This window comes from Scyliorhinus torazame, chromosome 5 (genome assembly GCF_047496885.1).
Source record: "Scyliorhinus torazame isolate Kashiwa2021f chromosome 5, sScyTor2.1, whole genome shotgun sequence".
In the NCBI taxonomy this organism is placed as follows: domain Eukaryota; kingdom Metazoa; phylum Chordata; class Chondrichthyes; order Carcharhiniformes; family Scyliorhinidae; genus Scyliorhinus; species Scyliorhinus torazame.
This window is the reverse complement of record NC_092711.1, coordinates 295,887,801-295,908,657: the sequence shown is the minus strand read 5'-3', so window position 1 is coordinate 295,908,657 and position 20,857 is coordinate 295,887,801. Positions and strand designations below refer to the sequence as shown.

At 43.7% G+C, this 20,857-nt stretch overlaps 1 protein-coding gene across 1 annotated transcript in view; it reads right to left on the bottom strand.

Moving 5' to 3' along the window:
* Positions 1-3,702: 3,702 nt before the first annotated feature.
* Positions 3,703-20,857, bottom strand: part of LOC140421233 (insulin receptor substrate 2-A-like) — an 87,441-nt gene continuing 70,286 nt past the window's right edge. The window contains exon 2 of the mRNA XM_072505788.1: positions 3,703-9,343. Within this exon, the coding sequence (XP_072361889.1) occupies positions 9,339-9,343 (5 nt within the window). The 3' untranslated portion in view covers positions 3,703-9,338. The remainder of the gene's footprint in view (positions 9,344-20,857) is intronic.

Genomic DNA, 20,857 nt, shown 5'->3' with positions numbered 1-20,857 from the left:
TGGTCAAGCTCAACAGCATGGGTAGTACCAGAGTCTCCGATAGACAGCACAGTGCTGATAAGTTCAATAAAGGATTAAGAGTTGTTTTTGTTGAGAGTTTGGATATTAAGATTCTGCAATAATAAAACTGGATCTAATCGCGAATCACTCTTGTGCTATGTTCGTTTCATGAGTAAGAGCACCTGGGTTCACGAGTTTTAATATAAACTGGTCGAGATGTCCAACATTTCAGACAATACAAACTACAGGGATATCTGGAAGGGGTAGTGAAGGCTCAATGTTGAGGTTTAGTGATGCCCCCTTGCCCATTCATCTGGACTGTCCAGGTCCGCAGAAATATACTTTTCCCACCTGAAGGCATGAGGAGGCTGAGCAGCTAAACCAACCAAGCATGGGAATAGCCTTCGATGCTCAGGCTGAGCGGAAGAGGCCAGCAACACAATGTCTCAAGAGTATGAACAACCTCTAACCTCAGGATAAGTAGCTCCTCAGCTGGTTGCATAAACCACTAGACCAATATGTCAGGGTACATTGGCTTTAGTGGTAATGGCATAGTCATGCCTCACAGCCCCACTGCACTGCATCACTCTTTGGTGGAGTGACCACAGTGCCACCTTCATCCTTGAAAATACAGAGAACACTGTATGGAAGTAGGGGTCGGGGGAGGTGGTGGTGGAATGGGGATTAGGTGCAGAGGGCACCAGCAACTTTTATAGTTCAGACAACAATGCAAATAGAGGGATATCTAGACGGTGTAGTGAAGGCTCAGCGCAGGTGACTGGGCTCAAGTGCTTGGAGGGAGCTGGCCCACAACCCTTCTAGTCAACTTGCAGCGCAGATATGCCCTGCCATACAACAATGGACCATCTTACTCGTGGAAGTATGAGAATTGATCTAAATTGCAATGTTGAAATGGATGCAACATGCAACTCCACTCAAACCCAGCAAAGGAAAAGAGGAGAGATGCACACAAGTAGAGATGTCAGAGCAGACACCTGAACCCTCCACCAGTCCAGGAACACACACCTTGGTAATTGCTGTAGCTTAGGAAGGGTCTCAAAATCTGATATTCACCGCAGGGACATGGGTCCACAGTAGGAGGATGCAGGTCCCGCCAAGCTCAGTTCTCCAATTGTTGGGGAAGAGGCATCTGCGAGGTCAGAATCCAATGACAAAACTCTGGAATCAGCCATCTAACTCATGGAGTCATCGCGAGACTCAACAATATCAGGTAAAGGTGTTGGAGACCCTCAAGAGGCCTACAAATTGAAGGAGTCCCTCTACTTGCTCTGATAGTAACATAGAAATAGGAGTAGGCCATTCAGCCCAAGCCTGCTCTGCCATTCGTTATGATCATGGCTGATCATCCAATTCAATAGCCTGAGCACGCATTCCTCCCATTTTCTTTGATCCCTTTAGCCTCAAGAACTATGGGTGCGATCTAACTAAAAGAAAATGTCTGTCCTGGGCGAGATTAGCAGGGTGGTTCCTGCTGCTTGTAGCACTCTGTTTTTGGTGTCCCAGTGGGGGACGCCCCCAAGGCTGCGCGTTCCTGCACAGAGGACCTCCGATGAGCCGACTCCCCTGTGCAAGAGATCGGGATGCCATTTTTAAACTCCTGGACCCCACCAACACCCCAACTCACCTACAAGGGTGTCGTTGAGATGTTCCCCACACCGGCAGGGCACTCACTGGCCCAATCATGACCTGGGGCAAATGCCAGCCTGACACCTTGGCACTGCCAACCTGACAGTGTGCTTGCCAGCATCACCTGAGCACCCGGGATGTGCTAGGCTGGACCTGGGTAGCACTGCCAGGCTGGCTGTACCAAGGTGCCCAAGCGATACCAGCAGTGCCAACCCCTCCCAAATTACTGTTCCGCCTGGTCCCCGTTTGTGGGGACCATACTGAATGGCGCCCAGCTGGGATCCCCTCAGCGAGGCCAATAGTTGCTGGGTTGCTGTTAGATGCAGCAAGTGGGTTCTTAAACTCACTTAGCCATGCAAGACTGGGTCCCGCCCATTGTAGGTGGGACCCAGATTGTGACGTCTTGCAAGATCTAGTTGGATCTCACAAAGCATAACAGCCAATGGAAATCCCATCCGAGACCTCTCCCGCGCTCTACCAGTCACGTCGCACCCTGGTTCCAGCAGGACGCAGATGGTAGATTGCGCTCTATATCTAACTTCTAAAAACATACAAAACCTCAACTGCTTTCCGTGTTAGGGAATTCCACAGGCTTACCACTTTGGATGAAGAAACTTCTCATCGTTATCCTAAATGGTTTACCCTGTATCCTCGGACGATGAGTGCTGGTCCTGGACTTCCCCTGCCATCGGACAAACATCCTCCATGCATCTACCCTAGCTCATCCTGTTAGGATTTTATAGGTTTCTCTTGAGACCCCCCTCATTCTTCTAAACTCAAGCAAATACAATCCTAACTGACTCATATATCAGTCCCGCCATCCCAGGAATCAGTCTGGTAATGCAATTTACCTTCTTCATTACCTGCTGAACCTGCATGCTTACCTTCAGCAACTGGTGTACAAGGACATCCAGGTCTCAATGCACCATTTCCTCTCTCAACATATAGACATTCAGATAATAACCTGTCTTGCTGTTTTTTCTGCCAAAGTGGATAACCTCACATTTATCTACATTATATTGCATCTGCTATGCATTTTCCCACTCACTCAGCTTGCCCAAATCACACTAAAGCATCTCTGCATCCTTCTCACAGCTCACCCTCCCACCCAGCTTTGTGTCATCTGTACGTTTGGAGAGATTTCATTTAGTTCCCTCGCCTAAACCATTAATATGTAATGTGAATAGCGAGAGTCCTAGCACTGACCCCAGTGGTGCCTCACTAGTCGCTGCCTGCCACTTGGAAAAATACCTGTTTATTCCTACTCTTTGTTTCCTGTCAGCCAACCAGTTTTCCATCCATCTTAATACACTATTCCTAATCCATGCGTTTTAATTTACACGCTAAATTCTGATGTGGGACCTTGCCAAAAGCCTTCTGAAAGTCCAAATAAACCACATCCACTGGCTCCTCCTCATCAACTCTGCTAGTTACATCCTCAAAGAATTCCATTGGATTTGTCAAACATGACTTCCCTTTCGTAAAGCCATGCTGACTCTGTCCGATCCAATTGATCTTCTATTGAATCTTTTAGTGGGGACTCTAGCATTTCACCACTACTGACTGATTTATAATTATTTCCCTCGACCTCACTTTTTAAATAGTGTGGTTACATTAGCTCCAATTCAGCTAATCACCCATCAACACAAACCACCCAACTATGCCAGTTTGTTCGCCAAATGAAAATAACGTTGCCTGTACAAATTACTATCACTTTGCTACAGAACATTTGGAATGCAAAAGGGCAGAGCTAAATCCATTAGCATGTTCTATGCTGATGCTTCAACTATTGTACAATAAAATGAATGAGTTTTTACTTTGCACATGTCAGAGATAGAAAGGCTTTTGTTATGAAGGGAGTAGAAAAGGGTATTAATAACTGACAAGGGCAGAAAGGCTATCCAGAGTTACTATCGCACAAACTGGAAAGGTCAACCAGGAATAGTGTCACAAGAGGTATGATAGATATAGAGCTGTCCACTCTCACCTCCTGGAACTTGTGAAAAGAAAAACAATGCAAAAATGAATAAAACATGCTAAATTACACAAGAGATGTAAGCAATAACATGAACACAATTTTATTGCATGTAGCTCTATGGAAAGCATTTGTGATAAATATAAACACTATACAGAACTCTAAGCCAGTCTCCCATTCACAGACATGGTGGATTAACATTAAACTGCTAAACAATATTTACAGTGGAAGACACAGCAAGATAAAGTGAGATATTTTTATCCTTCTGTCATGTGTGGTGCAGGAATAACAATATATAGAGTATCAACTGTCTGCTTTTCTGTACAGCCAAAAAAAAAACTATGTCCATTTGTCAAACTAATTTACAAAAGGAATACAATTGTTCCATCTTTGTTTTATTATACAGCAGCATACTATTGTCTGGAAGATGCAACTTTTACTTTGCATGTACGAGATGAGGGAAAATACCTGCACAAGATCCATAAGTAATTCTCCCTCTGCACCCCTCCACTAATTGTTCGTAATTATTCTTTATTTTAAAATCAAATGCATTTATAGCCAGTTACAGTAATTTTGAACAATCACTTTTGAATGATGATCCTGGTGATTAATAAGAATTTAATTCATTCTACTCCATCACAGCCATTTGCTTTTCCAGGATTTCTGTAATTTTCAACATAATGGAAAATGCAGCAGGAAAGGCACCTTTTTGTGCTGTAGGTGACCAATTTACTGAGAAAAATTGAAAATTAAAATAATTTGCAAGTTTCATCAAAAAATTATCACCCCCACCTTTTCCTCCACATGGAAGCAGGTACCTACCCTCATTTGCTTTAATGTTGCTATCCACCACGAATATTATTTTTTAGAAATTATTTTTCCGTACCTATCAAGTGATATGTAAATCCTTATCTGGAAATAGTCTTCCAGCACAATACTGAATAATTTAGTATCTTTAAACTACAAGTAGACTGAGGAAAAAATAATTGCATATTGTGTATGCCATACCTATTTAGCCAGAAATTGGCTTTTGAGGTTACTGTATGAAATCAGAACGCAGATAGTCAGTGCTCAGTTTCGTACACTATTAGACTCCAGGACCCAGGTGTTTGATTTATTAGCTAAACTGCATGATGAGGCTGGTAGTCCTTTCTCAGCACATGTCGACTAATTCATAACTATCAAAAATAACTCAAAAAACATTAGTACCAAAATGTACCAGTCAGATCTGCTACATTTTTCATTCAGTACCCACTGGTACCAGTATATTATCTTGAGCTATACTAAATTTAGGAGACTAAATAGGATTCAAAACTCCTTAAGTTAGAACTATAGTGGTCATACAGTGAATGCATAGCATGGACCCCATAAACCCTCCCCCTGACATTTAAAAAAACTGGTATAGATATCCTAACAGAATGATATTCCTATCTCTATTATTAGATTCATGCAGTATCTGGTGTCTATAATTATCACTGAACTGCAAAATACTCATTGGGATGGGTCAGTATCTAGAATTTGTACCTCACTATTACAATCCACATAGTGCTGTCTTGTGGTACAAAGCCAGTATGTATATTCGTACCTTTACCACCACTTGTGCAATCTGCAGTCACTGGTACAAGCCACAGAGCAGCACTGTCCTGGTGCAGGTCCAGGATCAGTTATCTGAACCAATAATATACTGTAAAGTTTACCAGTAATGGGATGCTAGAGAAAATAAACTAATGTTGTTTTGCAATGCAACATACTGTTTTCCCTACTTCATAATTACCATAACCACCTTTATTATCTCTTCAACAGCATAGATCTGCCTCTACCATGCAGTCTTGTCAATTGTACACATCATGTGCAGCAAGGAGTTTAAGTAAATAAAACTTGGGATACTGCTGACATTCACTGCAACTTTTCTGTTATATCAGCTGCACTACTCAATTAAATGTAGGTCACATTTTACTATACATATACAATATAAAATCCTTATTAATGCATAGCATTTTTATGACAACTTTATTGGTGGTTTATTATGGCTTGAATGGGAAGGCAAATACTCATGGCCATGTTTATATTTCTAGTTGTGATTGAGATGTATAACACTTGTTTCTTCAGCAGCGGTGTTGTTTCCATCCGAGATTTTCAGCATATATTTTTTCTTTTCATTTCCTCTGTTGTGGACTTCAAACAATAGTGTTTACACGGACAGGCTGGCTAACAAGCCATGGAGATTGAAATGAAAATATCATTGCAAGACCACTTTCAGACCACTCAACTGCCTCTTAATACAAGCGGCATGATTGCAGTGATCAATCTGGAAACTAACAGATCATGAAATGATCAATATTAGAAAATAGATGTAATACAACAGAGGAAAATTCTTAAAACAAAATTTAAACTATCGGACATAATAAAGACCCACACTGGAGCATCAATTCCTAGAGCATTCCCTTTAAATTGTAAAGCTTGGTAGAACAACTTCTAATTTGAGCTATTGGAATCACTGCAAAAGATGATAATGATAATAGTTAAATGTTTTTGGATCATTTGTTCCCACATGAAAACATATACAAAAAGTGATTCCTGGAACTGGGGTTATGCATATGTTGTAGCATGGCTATGAACTTTGAACTAAACAATATACCAATACAAATAGGTCATGTCAGATTTGACTAGCTGTACAAACCATATTGCATCCTAATAAAGTATTCCCTACAATAGACATTTTAAATTAACATTTGGTTAGTGATATTCTGAAACATAGCTCAATAGTGACACCAATTTAGTTCATTGGGTCAGTAGATAAGAAGTTACCAATACCGTCAGTATCATGTAAATACTATAAAGGGTAAATAAATCAAGATGGCCAATTTTCTGCATGTGGATAAATAGAAACTAGTTACTTAATCCTTATCATCCAAATATTACCTCTCATCCTACACACTGTTAACAAATCAAGAGGCAAAAAACAGGGAGTGTGCACAATGTATGTCAAACAAATGTGCAAGGGCTCACATACTTCAAAATTCAGTTTCATTCCCTCTAGAGGAACAGCTTAAGTTTTACACTCATCCAATGGCAACCATAGACTTTCAGTGCAGCTGCGCAGGGAAGTAGTTGGGAGGGGGGGTTGTGACAAAGTGTATTAAAAAAATGAAGCGCAAACTAGACTCCTATAACTTTATGGCATGGCAAACTAACTTATCTTATGCCATGAAACAGATAAGCCCCCCCCCCCCCCCTCCCCTTCGCTGTATGTCCTTTCTGCATCCCCCTCTATGTCCTCCACTTCAAATAAGGTCAGCTTTCTTTGGAACTAAACAATACATTCAAATGAAAACAGCAAAGATTGATGTAAACACCTTGAACGGGACAAACACATACAGAAAACTGCTGAAAATACTCAGCAGGTCTGGCACCATCTAAGGAGAGAGAAACAGAGTTCACGTTTCAGGGGTCAGAAAAAAATATGTCTGATATGGTGGAAGACAGGAGAAATTAAACAGGAGTTGGGAGGGAAGACCAAGTGGGGTGGCAATGGAACAGATAAAGAAATAAAAGATGATTCTTGAGGAGTTGTGATTAGCAGAATATTGAGCAGTTGTTACCTGAAAGAAACCCTCCCCAGAAAAAACAAGCTAGAGGCCGACAAATACAAAAGAGGAAACAAAATGGGAGACAGAGATTATGGTCTACAATTCAGACTGCAATCTCTGCCCTACTTTGTTGCCTTTTCTTTGCACGGGTCAGTCTTTACCACTTTACCTATTGCCACACTTTGCCACATCAACTATCATTTAATGTCTCCAGTCATCCACTCCATCACAAACCTTCCTTTTTGTCTTTTTTCTGCTCTTCCCCCATTTGACTTACTTGACTGTTACATTTCTAACATTTCCCAGTTCTGATGAAAGGTCACAAACTGAAATGTTAACTTTGTTTTTCGCTCAACAGATGGTGCGAACCTGCTGACTATTTCCGGACTTTTCAGTATTTATTTCAGATTTCCACCATCTGCAGTATTTTGTTCATATAGTTCATTGTACTCCAGCATTTAAAGCTGCATTTTTCCTTTACTCAAAATACATACAATTAACCGCTTAAGCCTTCTCACAGTTCAAAGTTTTATACATTTAAAAGCATTTCTTCAGATTAAACTGTCCAAGACAGCACCCAACATAAAAATAAATACACCTTAAATGGTTAGCTATTGTTCTTACAAAAAAAGGAAAAAAAAATGTAATCACACACACTAGTCAAACTAAGTATGAGAAGTGTACAGTGAACAATGAAGGGATATGGGAAAGAAAATTACTACTAATGGATATTTGGCATCATTCACTCTGCGGCTGTGCAGAAAGGATGCGGAGATATATCAATGATATTGCAAAGGCAGTGTGTCACAGATGTCAATTAACCCCGTCGAAGACAGCAACAAGAAATTCTGTAACTGTTAATGATCACTTTTTGAAATTGTGCACCATGAGAGCTTCTGGGAGAATAACATTTTTATATTCATAAAGGGTTGAGACAGTTTGGGGGGGGGGGTGGGTACTGAAAATGAATTTTAATTTGCAATTACTAATGCACACGTAGATCAAGAGCCAACAATAGCATAGTTTTAACGTGAAATTAAGCAGCTTTTAAAAAACAAAAATGTATCTTGTTGAAATGAAATTCAGAGGTAATAACTGGCAGCGAACATATCAAATATCTGATAAAGAGAGTTAAATGGATTTACAAATATTTCCATTGTGTGGGAGGAGCTTGCCGATAAACGTTTAAACTTTGGGTCAGCCTATGCTGTATTCAAACTAGGTTTAACAATTTGGCCTACTTGGCTGGTGGCCAGACCAGACAAGAGTTGCAACAAGATTGCTTTGAAACTTAGCACAAGTTAAAGCAGGGAAAGAAGCAACAAACTAGGCACAAGTTAAAGCAGGGAAAGAAGCAACAAACTATGTGCAGCTGGCCTAACTTGGGGATCTGCTCAACTACCCCATCTTGGTTTTTCAAAAGGTGTAATGCATGAACTTAAATAATAGTCTCATAAACCTATCAGTCCTTTGTAAGGATTAGTTTCCAAATCTGCTACCCAGCCAAAATACTTCAATTTGAATGCATAGAAAAACAGAATATACTTAAGGACACCATAGAACATTGGTGTTCCATGATTAATTACAACAATGTTTACAAACCACTTGTGAAATGTTTTTCATGCTCCATGATGGAGGGGTAGCAATCACACAGCTGATTACCTTATAGCACGAGTCAAAAAAAAGCCTAATAGTTTAAATTAGGAAACATTTTAAAGATGATTTTTAGCAGATATTTCTTTGTGAACAGCTGTATTAAAAAAATGAACATTTAACTGTTACTTGTTAACATTCAAATGGATTCAAAAAACATCAGTAGATAGGTTCACATTAGCTATGGCTCTTTTTTTTCTTTTTTGCTCAGCTGAAACTTGCAGGAAGAATGTTTTTTTTGTTGAAGGAAGTACCAAAAAGGCAGCAATTTGTGTTCCTGTTGAGATTCAGGTGTTTGTTTTCCCATTTGCCGATGCAGGAAATAGGTCTGGTATATTCTTGCAATAAGGTGACTGCTGCATCTGACAGTACCAGTTCCATCCTGTGAGCTGTACAATTGCAAGGTTGGTACCTTGGGAAAAGGTGCATTCAACCCTTTCCTCTGGGCATGGATTTAAATCACATCAATGCGTCTAGTCTGCAGAAAACAGAAAATCAAAGTGGTTAAAATCAGAATACCAAAAAAACCAAAGAGGCAGCAAACCTCTGCCTTGTCCAGTTCAATAATCTAATTTAGTTTTGAGTATCAAATATATTCCAGGTATGTCACTGGCCGATTACATGAAAATAGAGTCATTTGACAAACACAGCTGCAACACAAACCTGGCCAAGTGACTGGTTATGAAGTGCTCCATTAGGAGTGAAGGATAAATAGTGCTGTCTGATCATCAATCATTATTTTATTCTTTTGCAAAACATCACTTTTATATTAAAATATACAGCAAAGCCTTTCAACTATTTTTGCACATTATGCAACTAGCTCGCAGGAAGTGCATAATATTGATCTAGGATAACTCTGTCCATGCCTCTACAACTACATAACTTGTTATTTGGAACCAACAACCTACTATTCCCCAGCAGTTTTGCACTTCTATCCTAAAATGGGGTTCCTCTCCACACCGGCAGCCCTATTTCTTTCTTATTGGACTCGGATTCTACAGGCATCGGAAACATTTTTCTCTCAGAGCATTTATGCAGAAGCTTTGATAATATTTGCAGACTTGAGCATGGAGGGCACTAAAATAGGGTGTAATTTCCCCTCATTTCAACATCCAAATGCACACACGTGGCAGGGATTACCAGATACATACTGACCAAGAGTGGAAAAGACCAGTTTAATTTTCCACCCATTTTCTTTTAAACCAGAAAATTAAAGCTAATTACAGTCCAGCATGCATGATGTATAGTGCATAAGCCCAGAATTGCACCCCAGACCTTCATAGATCTGTTTGGTACAATGCAAGTACGTTTTTTTTGCTTTTCTAATCCAATGTATAATATCTCAGGCATGATTTACACAAAACATTAATCTTGCATATTTAACTGTAGCCAGAGCATCTGTGACAGTGGTCAGACTTCATTCCCCCTGCATCATTGCCTCCAGATTTTCCCAAGGATCTATCCTCAGCCCCTATTTTTCCTCATCTACATACTACCCCTAGAGCATGTCATCCAAAGAAGAGGTCAGCTTTCACAAATGTTTATCTCTCCACCACTTCTCGACCCTTCCAATGCCTTTAAAGTCGCCAGATTGTGTGCCCAGTACAGTTTTGGATGAACAAGATTTCCATCAATTAAAGATTGGGAAAACCAAATCAGAAGTCTTTGGCTCCTTCTGCAAACTCCATCTTTCTCGTCAATTCCTTCCCTCACCCCTACTACAACAACATCAGATTCAATCACTCTTTTACAACATCAACATCATGTTCAATCCTGAGCTGGGCTGTCAATCCACATCCTCTTTAGAAATACTGACTATTTCCACATCCACAACATTATCCTTGTTTCCTCATGACTCAATGATTTCAACACTCACCCATTCAACCTTGCTTCTTTTGGTCTTAATACATTTCAATTCATCCATGACACAGCTTCCTGTAACTTCTCCTGTATTAGCTTCCATTCTTCCTTCCCCTGCTGACCTATATAGGTTCCTAGTCCTTCAATGTCTCAAATTTAAAACTGCCATTTGTTTATGAAGCTTTCTTCACTTCCTTGGCTCCCAGCTCATCACTAACCTTCCCAGTGCTACAATTACCCCAAATCATTTTCTGACTCAGATCTCTTGTGCAGCCCCTATTTTGCCACGCCTCTAGAGCCTCTTCATCCCCCTCTCTGCCTGCAGGATCCAGCTTCACTCCACTTCTTGACCAAAGATTTGGTCATCACGGATTAGACAACTGGAACACTGCTGAATGCACAGAAGCATTTTTGTCCACTACTAATGGCTTGGCTAACTGTCCTAAAACTACCAGATTTACAGCTCACTTTCAACAAGATATCACTCACAATAAAAAAAACATTGAAATTGCATCATTTTTTTGGATATTAGAATTTAAAGGGAAGTTGCAAAATCCTGAAGTTACATATATTTTAACAGCATTCCCCATCTGAGAAGGAAACAACTCATTACTTTCAGGCCTCTTTTAACTTTAGTGTTCTGTTAAAATGGGTTTCTTAATTCCAAGACATCGTAGAATGGTCGTATTTCCAGTATACATTGTTTTGTTTTAAAAACCACGTGTCCATAATTGTAATACTACACCTGGGGAACAAGCTGTGTGCTTCAAAAGCAACAATCCATTAAAAAGTTGGTTGAACTCCATGATACATTTTGAGGTTCTGAAAACACCTCTCCCATAACACAGTAACCAGATGCCATGACAGATATAATGCAAAAAGAATCAAGTTCACAACCTCAACATTTTACTTAGAATTAACAAAATAGCATTAATGTAGTAGATTCACATCCTGGCACATTGATGTTGAACTGGCTAATCCACAAATTATGTACAGTAAAACAGGATTTAAATGGAGCAATTTACTGTAAGGCAGAAAAGTGTGACTAAATAATAGCACATGATACTGCTCTTAGGCAGGAACTGTCCTACTCAGAACCCAGATAATAAATGTCACATTGAAAAATTAGGGCTCTGCAAACTTGACAGTTCACCAGAGAATAATTTTTACTGAACTAGTTTGTTAGTTTGTGTTACTGCAGCAACCTAACCCTGATAAATGTTTGTTTATTGCCTCAAACAAGCAAGTTTTGCAATATACACTTATTTTTATTAATGCTCTGTATCATACCCAAGACTTTTAATCTTGTCACCAAATTTCTAAGTGTTATAAAACTGCACAACATTTACTAATAGATAACTGATGAGTGGTTGTTTGCCCAGATTGGGGAAAAAGAAACAATATTCCTTTTGTTTATTGAACAGAAGCTATTCATCAAAATCTGCAGCTATATCTACCATCATTACAGTTAAACAACATGCACCACACAATCCAATAAACAGTAGATTTGAGATTTTGAGGAAAGTGTAGGAGGAGGAAAGAACTTGTATTAATGTAGTGCCTTTCATGGTGCTCCAAAGTACATTATAGTCAAGTGTACTAACTGTCGTAATACAGGAAACAGGGCAGTATATTTGCACACATAATACAAAAAAAAAGCACGAAGATAATCAAAAGTTTTTCTTTAAAAAAGTGATGTCGGTTGAGGAATAACTATTGACCAAGACATAGGGAAGAATTCTTTGTTGTTTTGAAAGAACGCAATTGAAATCGTTACAAAATAATTTATATAATTCTGTTTAACATAGTAAAACATGTTGATACCAGTTGTAAACTGCATAGGAAGATCCCAGAACAGAGCAGTTGCTCAAAGACATTATTTTACTTAAAAAAAAAAACATGGGGCAATAGTCACAGAACTATGGTAGCACAGTGGTTAGCACTGCTGCTTCACAGCACCAGGGTCCCAGGTTCCCGGCTTGGGTCACTGTCTGTGCGGATCCGGTCTATATGTTCTCCCCATGTCTGCGTGGGTTTCCTCCGGGTGCTTCGGTTTCCTCCCACAAGTCCCGAAAGACGTGCTGTTAGGTAATTTGGACAGTCAGAATTCTCCCTCTGTGTACCTGAACAGGCGCCGGAATGTGGTGACTAGGGGCTTTTCACAATAACTTCATTGCAGTGTTAATGTAAGCCTACTTGTGACAATAAAGATTATTATATTTTAAAAAAACACGGAGGAACAGTCACAGGACTGTTAGTTGTAAGAAAAAACCCCATTAAATATGAAAAGTTTGATTATACAATATTCCTTCATATCCTCACCCTCCCCACTTTGCTTAACAAATAAACATAGATTTTAAGATTAACACAAGTTACAAAGTATATGTTAAGCTACAACAGTCTCTGTAACACAAAAGTTCCTTTAAATACATGAGGTGGCTGTGGTCAAATATACTCTCCACTCAATCTTAAGTGAATCTCTGGATTTCTCCTAGAGTCTTCCTAGATGATTGCCACGTCGGAGTTTCCAAACTCCTGTCCCAAAAACATGCTTTAAGATCTTTGTTCCCAATAATGCTTCCTGTTAATGGTTTGCATTCCAAAATCCAATCCACGTTTTCCAAATGACACTTCAACAAAGCTTCCACTCACATTTTAACAGCAAATCTAGTTCAGGATTTTACACCAACCCCCTTTAGGATTTCCTGGTCTTGACTGCTGTACAAATTGTTCATAGAACATAGAACAGTACAGGCCCTTCAGCCCACGATGTTGTGCCGACCATTTATCCTAATCTTAGATCAACCTAACCTACACCCCTTCAATTTACTGCTGTCCATGTGCTTGTCCACCATCTCTGCTGGCAGTGCATTCCACACACCCACCACTCTCTGAATAAAGAACCTACCTCGGACATCTCCCCTATACCATCCTCCAATCATCTTAAAATTATGTCCCCTCGTGACAGCCATTTCCACCCTGGGGAAAGGTCTCTGGCTATCCACTCTATCCATGCCTCTCATCACCTTGTACACCTCTATCAAGTCACCTCACTGCCTTCTTCGCTCCAGTGAGAAAAGTCCTAGCTCCCTCAACCTTTCTTCATAAGACATGCCCTCCAGTCCAGGCAACATCCTGGTAAATCTCCTCTGCACCCGCTCCAAAGCCTCCACATCCTTCCTATAATGCGGTGACCAGAACTGTACGCAATACTCCAAATGCGGCCGTACCAGAGTTCTGTACAGCTGCAACATGACCTCCTGACTCCGGAACTCAATCCCTCTACCAATAAAGGCCAATACTCCATAGGCCTTCTTCACAACCCTATCAACCTGGGTGGCAACTTTCAGGGATCTATGTACATGAACACCTAGATCCCTCTGCTCATCCACACTTCCAAGAACTTTACCATTAGTCAAATATTCCGCATTCCTGTTATTCCTTCCAAAGTGAATCACCTCACACTTCTCTACATTAAACTCCATTTGCCACCTCTCAGCCCAGCTCTGCAGCTTATCTATATCCCTCTGTAACCTGCTACATCCTTCCACACTGTCAACAACACCACCGACTTTAGTGTCGTCTGCAAATTTACTCACCCACCCTTCTGCGCCTTCCTCTAGGTCATTGATAAAAATGACAAACAGCAACGGCCCCAGAACAGATCCTTGTGGTACGCCACTTGTAACTGAACTCCATTCTGAACATTTCCCATCAACCACCACCCTCTGTCTTCTTTCAGCTAGCCAATTTCTGATCCACATCTCTAAATCACCCTCAATCCCCGAGCCTCCGTATTTTCTGCAATAGCCTACCGTGGGGAACCTTATCAAACGCTTTACTGAAATCCATATACACCACATCAACTGCTCTACCCTCGTCTACCTGTTCAGTCACCTTCTCAAAGAACTCGATAAGGTTTGTGAGGCATGACCTACCCTTCACAAAGCCATGCTGACTATCCCTGATCATATTATTCCTATCGAGATGATTATAAATCTTGTCTCTTATAATCCCCTCCAAGACTTTACCCACTACAGCCGTGAGGCTCACCGGTCTATAGTTGCCGGGGTTGTCTCTGCTCCCCTTTTTGAACAAAGGGACCACAGTTGCTATCCTCCAGTCCTCTGGCACTATTCCTGTAGCCAATGATGACATAAAAATCAAAGCCAAAGGTCTAGCCATCTCTTCCCTGGCCTCCCAGAGAATCCTAGGATAAATCCCATAAGGCCCCGGGGACTTATCTATTTTCAGCCTGTCCAGAATTGCCAACACCTCTTCCCTACGTACCTCAATGCCATCTATTCTAATAGCCTGGGTCTCAGCATGCTCCTCCACAACATTATCTTTTTCCTGAGTGAGTACCGACGAAAAATATTCATTTAGTATCTCGCCTATCTCTTCAGACTCCACACACAACTTCCCATCCCTGCCCTTGACTGGTCCTACTCTTTCCCTAGTCATTCGCTTATTCCTGACATACCTATAGAAAGCTTTTGGGTTTTCCTTGATCCTACCTGCCAAATACTTCTCATGTCCCCTCCTTGCTCGACTTAGCTCTCTCTTTAGATCCTTCCTCGCTACCTTGTAACTATCCATCGCCCCAACTGAAACTTCACACCTCATCTTCACATAGGCCTCCTTCTTCCTCTTAACAAGAGATTCCACTTCTTTGGTAAACCACGGTTCCCTCGCTCTACGCCTTCCTCCCTGCCTGACCGGTACATACTTAGCAAGAACACGCAGTAGCTGATCCTTGAACAAGCTCCACTTATCCAGTGTGCCCAACACTTGCAGCCTACTTCTCCACCCTACCCCCGCCCCCCCACCCCCCCAAGTCACGTCTAATGGCATCATAATTGCCCTTCCCCCAGCTATAACTCTTGCCCTGCGGTGTATACTTATCCCTTTCCATCATTACCGTAAACGTCACCAAATTGTGGTCACGGTCCCCAAAGTGCTCTCCTACCTCCAAATCCAACACCTGGCCTGGTTCATTACCCAAAACCAAATCCAACGTGGCCTCGCCTCTTGTTGGCCTGTCAACATATTGTGTCAGGAAACCCTCCTGCACACACTGTACAAAAAACGACCCATCTAATGTACTCAAACTATATCTTTTCCAGTCAATATTTGGAAAGTTAAAGTCTCCCATAATAACTACCCTGTTACTTGCGCTCTTATCCAGGATCATCCTCGCCATCCTTTCCTCTACATCCCTAGAACTATTTGGAGGCCTATAGAAAGCTCCCAACAGGGTGACCTCTCCTTTCCTGTTTCTAACCTCAGCCCATACTACCTCGGAAGATGAGTCCCCATCTAGCATCCTCTCCGCCACCGTAATACTGCTCTTGACTAGCAGCGCCACACCTCCCCCTCTTTTGCCTCCTTCTCTGAGCTTACTAAAACACCTAAACCCCGGAACCTGCAACATCCATTCCTGTCCCTGCTCTATCCATGTCTCCGAAATGGCCACAACATCGAAGTCCCAGGTACCAACCCATGCTGCCAGTTCCCCTACCTTATTTCGTATACTCCTGGCATTGAAGTGGACACACTTCAAACCACCTACCTGAACACTGGCCCCCTCCTGCGACGTCAAATCTGTGCTCCTGACCGCTATACTCTCATTCTCCCGTACCCTAAAACTACAATCTAGGTTCCCATGCCCCTGCTGCATTAGTTTAAACCCCCCCAAAGAGCACTAACAAATCTCCCCCCCAGAATATTTGTGCCCCTCAGGTTCAGATGTAGACCATCCCGTCTGTAGAGGTCCCACTTTCCCCAGAAAGAGCCCCAGTTATCCAGAAATCTGAATCCCTCCCGCCTGCACCATCCCTGTAGCCACGTGTTTAATTGCTCTCTCTCCCTATTCCTCATCTCACTATCACGTGGCACGGGCAACAATCCAGAGATAACAACTCTGTGACATGACGTCCACAAACCCCTGCCAAAATCCCCGAAGCTTTGGACACGTCCAAAACATGTGGACATGGTTCGCTGGCCCTCCCGGGCATTTTGTGCACCTGTCCTCCACCCCAAAGAATCTGGTCATCCGGGCCACTGTCATGTGAGCCCGGTGCACAACCTTAAATTGTATCAGCCTGAGCCTGGCACATGTTGCAGACGTGTTGCCTCTACTCAACGTGTCTGCTCATAAACCATCCTGTCTCACCTCCCAACTCCTCCTCCCACTTACGCTTCAGCTCCTCGATCTGCATCTCCTCCGACACCATAAGCTCCTTATAGATGTCCGAGACGCGCCCCTCCCCTACCCACCCTCTGGAAATTACCGTCCTGAATCCCCTCAGCGATAGGAGCGGGAAGGTTGCCATCTGCTTACGAAGGAGGTCCCGCACCTGCAAATATCTGAAATAGTTTCCCCTCGCCAGCCCAAACTTTTCCTCCAGCGCCCTCATACTCGGGAAACTCCCCTCTCTGAACACATCCTCCATCCTCTCAATCCCTCTCCACCATACCCGGAACACCCCATCCATACTCCCTGGTGCAAACCGGTGGTTATCACAAAATGGGGCCCAGACCGATACTCCCACATGCCGCCTCCACTGGGTCAAAACTCTCAGGGCCGCCACCACCATGGGGCTGGTGGAGTACCGTGCCGGCTGGAGCGGCAGAGGCGCAGTTACCAACACCCCCAAACTGGTGCCCTTACAAGAAGCCACCTTCATACGCACCCACGCTGACCCCCCCCCCCCCCCCCCCAAAACCACCTACTTCCTGATTATGGCTATGTTAGCCGCCCAGGAATAATTGCTAAATTTTGGCAGCGCCAGCCCGCCCTCTCTGCAGCTCCGCTCATTACGTTCCTTACCCGCGGGTTCTTGCCTGCCCAGCCGAAGCCCGTGATCACCCTATTGACGTGCTTAAAAAACGACCGCGGAATAAAAATGGGGAGACATTGAAATACAAATAGGAACCCCGGGAGGACCATGATTTTCACCGTTTGTACCCTCCCGGCCAGCGACAATGGGAGAGCGTCCCATCTCCAGAAATCGACCTTCATTTATTCCACTAGCCGGGCCAGATTCAATTTATGCAGCCGGTCCCATTCCCGCGCCACTTGGATACCCAGGTACCCAAGACTGCTGACCTAAACGGCAGCTCCTCCAGTCGCCCCTCCTGTCCCCTCGCCTGAACCACAAACATCTCATTCTTATCCATGTTTAGCTTATACCCTGAAAACCGGCCGAATTCCCCTAAAACCTTCATGATTTCCTCCATCCCCTCTACTGGGTCCGAAACATACAGAAGCAGATCATCCGCATAGAGCGAAACCCTGTGCTACATCCCCCCCCCCCCCCCTGGCGACCAGTCCTCTCCAGCCCCTTGAAGTTCTCAGAGCAATTGCCAATGGCTCTATAGCCAGTGCAAACAACAGTGGGAAGAGGGGGCATCCCTGTCACATCCCCCAGTACAGTCTAAAATAGTCTGAAGTTGTCTTGTTCGTCCGCACACCTGCCGCAGGAGCCTGATACAGTAATCTGACCCAGTCAATAAAGCCCCGCCCAAATCCGAACCGTCCCAGTACCTCCCACAGATAGTCCCATTCTACCCGATCAAAAGCCTTTACTGCATCCATTGCGATCACTACCTCCACCTCCCTACCTTCCAGGGGCATCATGATCACATTTAACAGCCTTCTTACAGTGGCCACAACTGCCGACCCTTAACAAACCACGTCTGGTCCTCCCCAATAACGTCCAGGACACAATCCTCATTCCTGGCCAGCAACTTGGCATCCACATTCAGCAGGGAGATCAGCCTGTAGGACCCACACAGCTCCGGGTTCTTGTCCCGCTTAAGAATCAGCGAAATCATTGCCTGTGACATCGTCGGGGGCAGCACCCCTCTCTCCCTTGCCTCATTAAACATCCTCAACAACACTGGCCCCAAAATCCCCGAGAACTTTTTATAGAACTCTACTGGGTACCTGTCCAGACCCGGGGCCTTGCCCGCTTGTTGGCCTTCAAGCCCTCCACTATCTCTTCCAGCCCAATTGGGCCCCCCAGCCCTTCTACTCGCTCTCGGTCCACCGTTGGGAAATTCAGCCCCTCCAAAAAGTGCCTCATCCCCTCCAGCCCCGCAGGGGGTTCCGACCTGCGCAGCCTGCTGTAAAAATCTCTGAACACCTTATTCACCCCTACCGAATCACCAACCAGGTTCCCCTCACCGTCCTTTACTTTCCCTATCTCCCTAGCTGCCTCCCTCTTCCTAAGCTGCTGTGGCGAGCATTCTACTGGCCTTCGCCCCATGCTCATAAATCCCCCCCCCTCGCCTTTCTCAGCTGCCCCACCGCCATCCCTGTAGTCAGCAAACTAAACTCCGCCGTTCCCTTAATAGCCCTGCCTCTGGGGTCTCCACATACCTCCCATCAATCTGTCGTATCCCCTTTACCAGTCTGTCCATCTCTGCCCTGTCAGCCTTCTCCCAATGAGCCCGGATCGAGATCAGCTCCCTCTCTTACCACCGCCTTCAGTGCTTCCCAAACCACCGCTGCCAAAGTTTCCCCCGTGTCATTGACCTGCAGGTAGTTCTGAATGCATTTCCTCAGTCGCTCGCACACCCCTTCATCTGCCAAAAGTCCCACATCTAATCTCCAGTGCGGGCGCTGATTACTGTCTTTACTAACCTGCAGGTCAACCCAGTGCGGTGCATGGTCTGAGATTGTGATCGCCGAATACCCAGTGTCCACTATCCCAGCCAGGAAGACCCTGCTCAAAATTTTTTTGAAAAATCAATCCAGGAGTACACTTTATGCACATATGAGAAGGAGAACTTCTTCGCCCTCGGCTGCCCAAACCTCCAAGGATCCACTCCCCTCCCCCATCAGCTCCATAAACCCTCTTAAGCTCCTTTGCCATTGCTGGCACCCTGCCCGTTTTCGACCTTGACCGGTCTAAGCCCGGGTCCATAACTGCATTGAAGTCCCCTCCCATGACCAATCTGTGCGAGTCCAGGTCCAGTATCTTCCCCAGCATCCTCTATGAACTCCACATCATCCCAATTTGGCGCATACACATTTACTAATACCACCTGCACCCCCTCAGTTTCCCACTAACCATAATGTACCAACCTCCCACGTCCGAGACTATTCTACCCGCCTCAAACACCACCCACTTATTAATCAGGATTGCGACCCCTCTAGTCTTTGAATCTAGTCCAGAGTGAAACACCTGGCTGACCCAGCCTTTCCTCAGTCTAACCTGGTCAGTTACCTTAAGGTGCGTCTCCTGCAACATCACCACGTCCGCCTTCAATCCCCTAAGAAGCGAGAACACACAAGCCCTTTTGACGGCCCATTTAACCCTCGAACATTCCAGGTGTTCAGCCTAGTTGGGGGGCTCATTGCCCCTTTTTTAGGCCCGCCACCAGCCCGTGATCCGCACGTCCACCGATCCATCCCCAGGCAGCCCCCGACCTCCTCTCTGTCCCTCAGCCCAAATCTCCCCCCTAGTAACAACACCCTGTAAGCTCCCTTCTTCCTCTTGACTAGAAGCTCCACTTCTCTTGTCATCCAAGGCTCCTTCATCTTACCATTCCTTCGTCTCAGTGAGACAAAACTATTCAGCACTCGCAAGTGCTCCTTAAACAATCCCCACATCACTGTTGTGCATTTCCCCAAGAACAATTGTTCCCACTTTATGCTCCTCAGCTCCTGTCTAATAGATAATTTCCCCATCCCCAATTAAATGCCTTCCCGTACTGTGTTCCTATCCCTCTCCATGACTATGGTAAAGGTCAAGGAGTTGTGGTCACTGTCACCGAAATGCTCTCCCACCGAGACATCTGACACCTGGCCTGGTTCGTTGCCGAGCACCAAGTCCAATATGGCCTCCTCCCCAGTCGGCCTATCTACATATTGAGTCAGGAATCCTTCCTGTACACACCTGACAAAATCTGCTCCATCCAAACCATTTACACGAAGGAGGTTCCAGTCAATATTAGGGAAGTTGAAGTCACCCATGACAACAACTCTGTTACTTCTGCACTTTCCCAAGATCTGCCGCCCAATCTGTTTCTCTATCTCTCTGCTGCTATTGGGGGATCTATAGAAAACTCCTAATAAAGTGACTGCTCCTTTCTTGTTTCGGACTTCCACCCATACTGACTC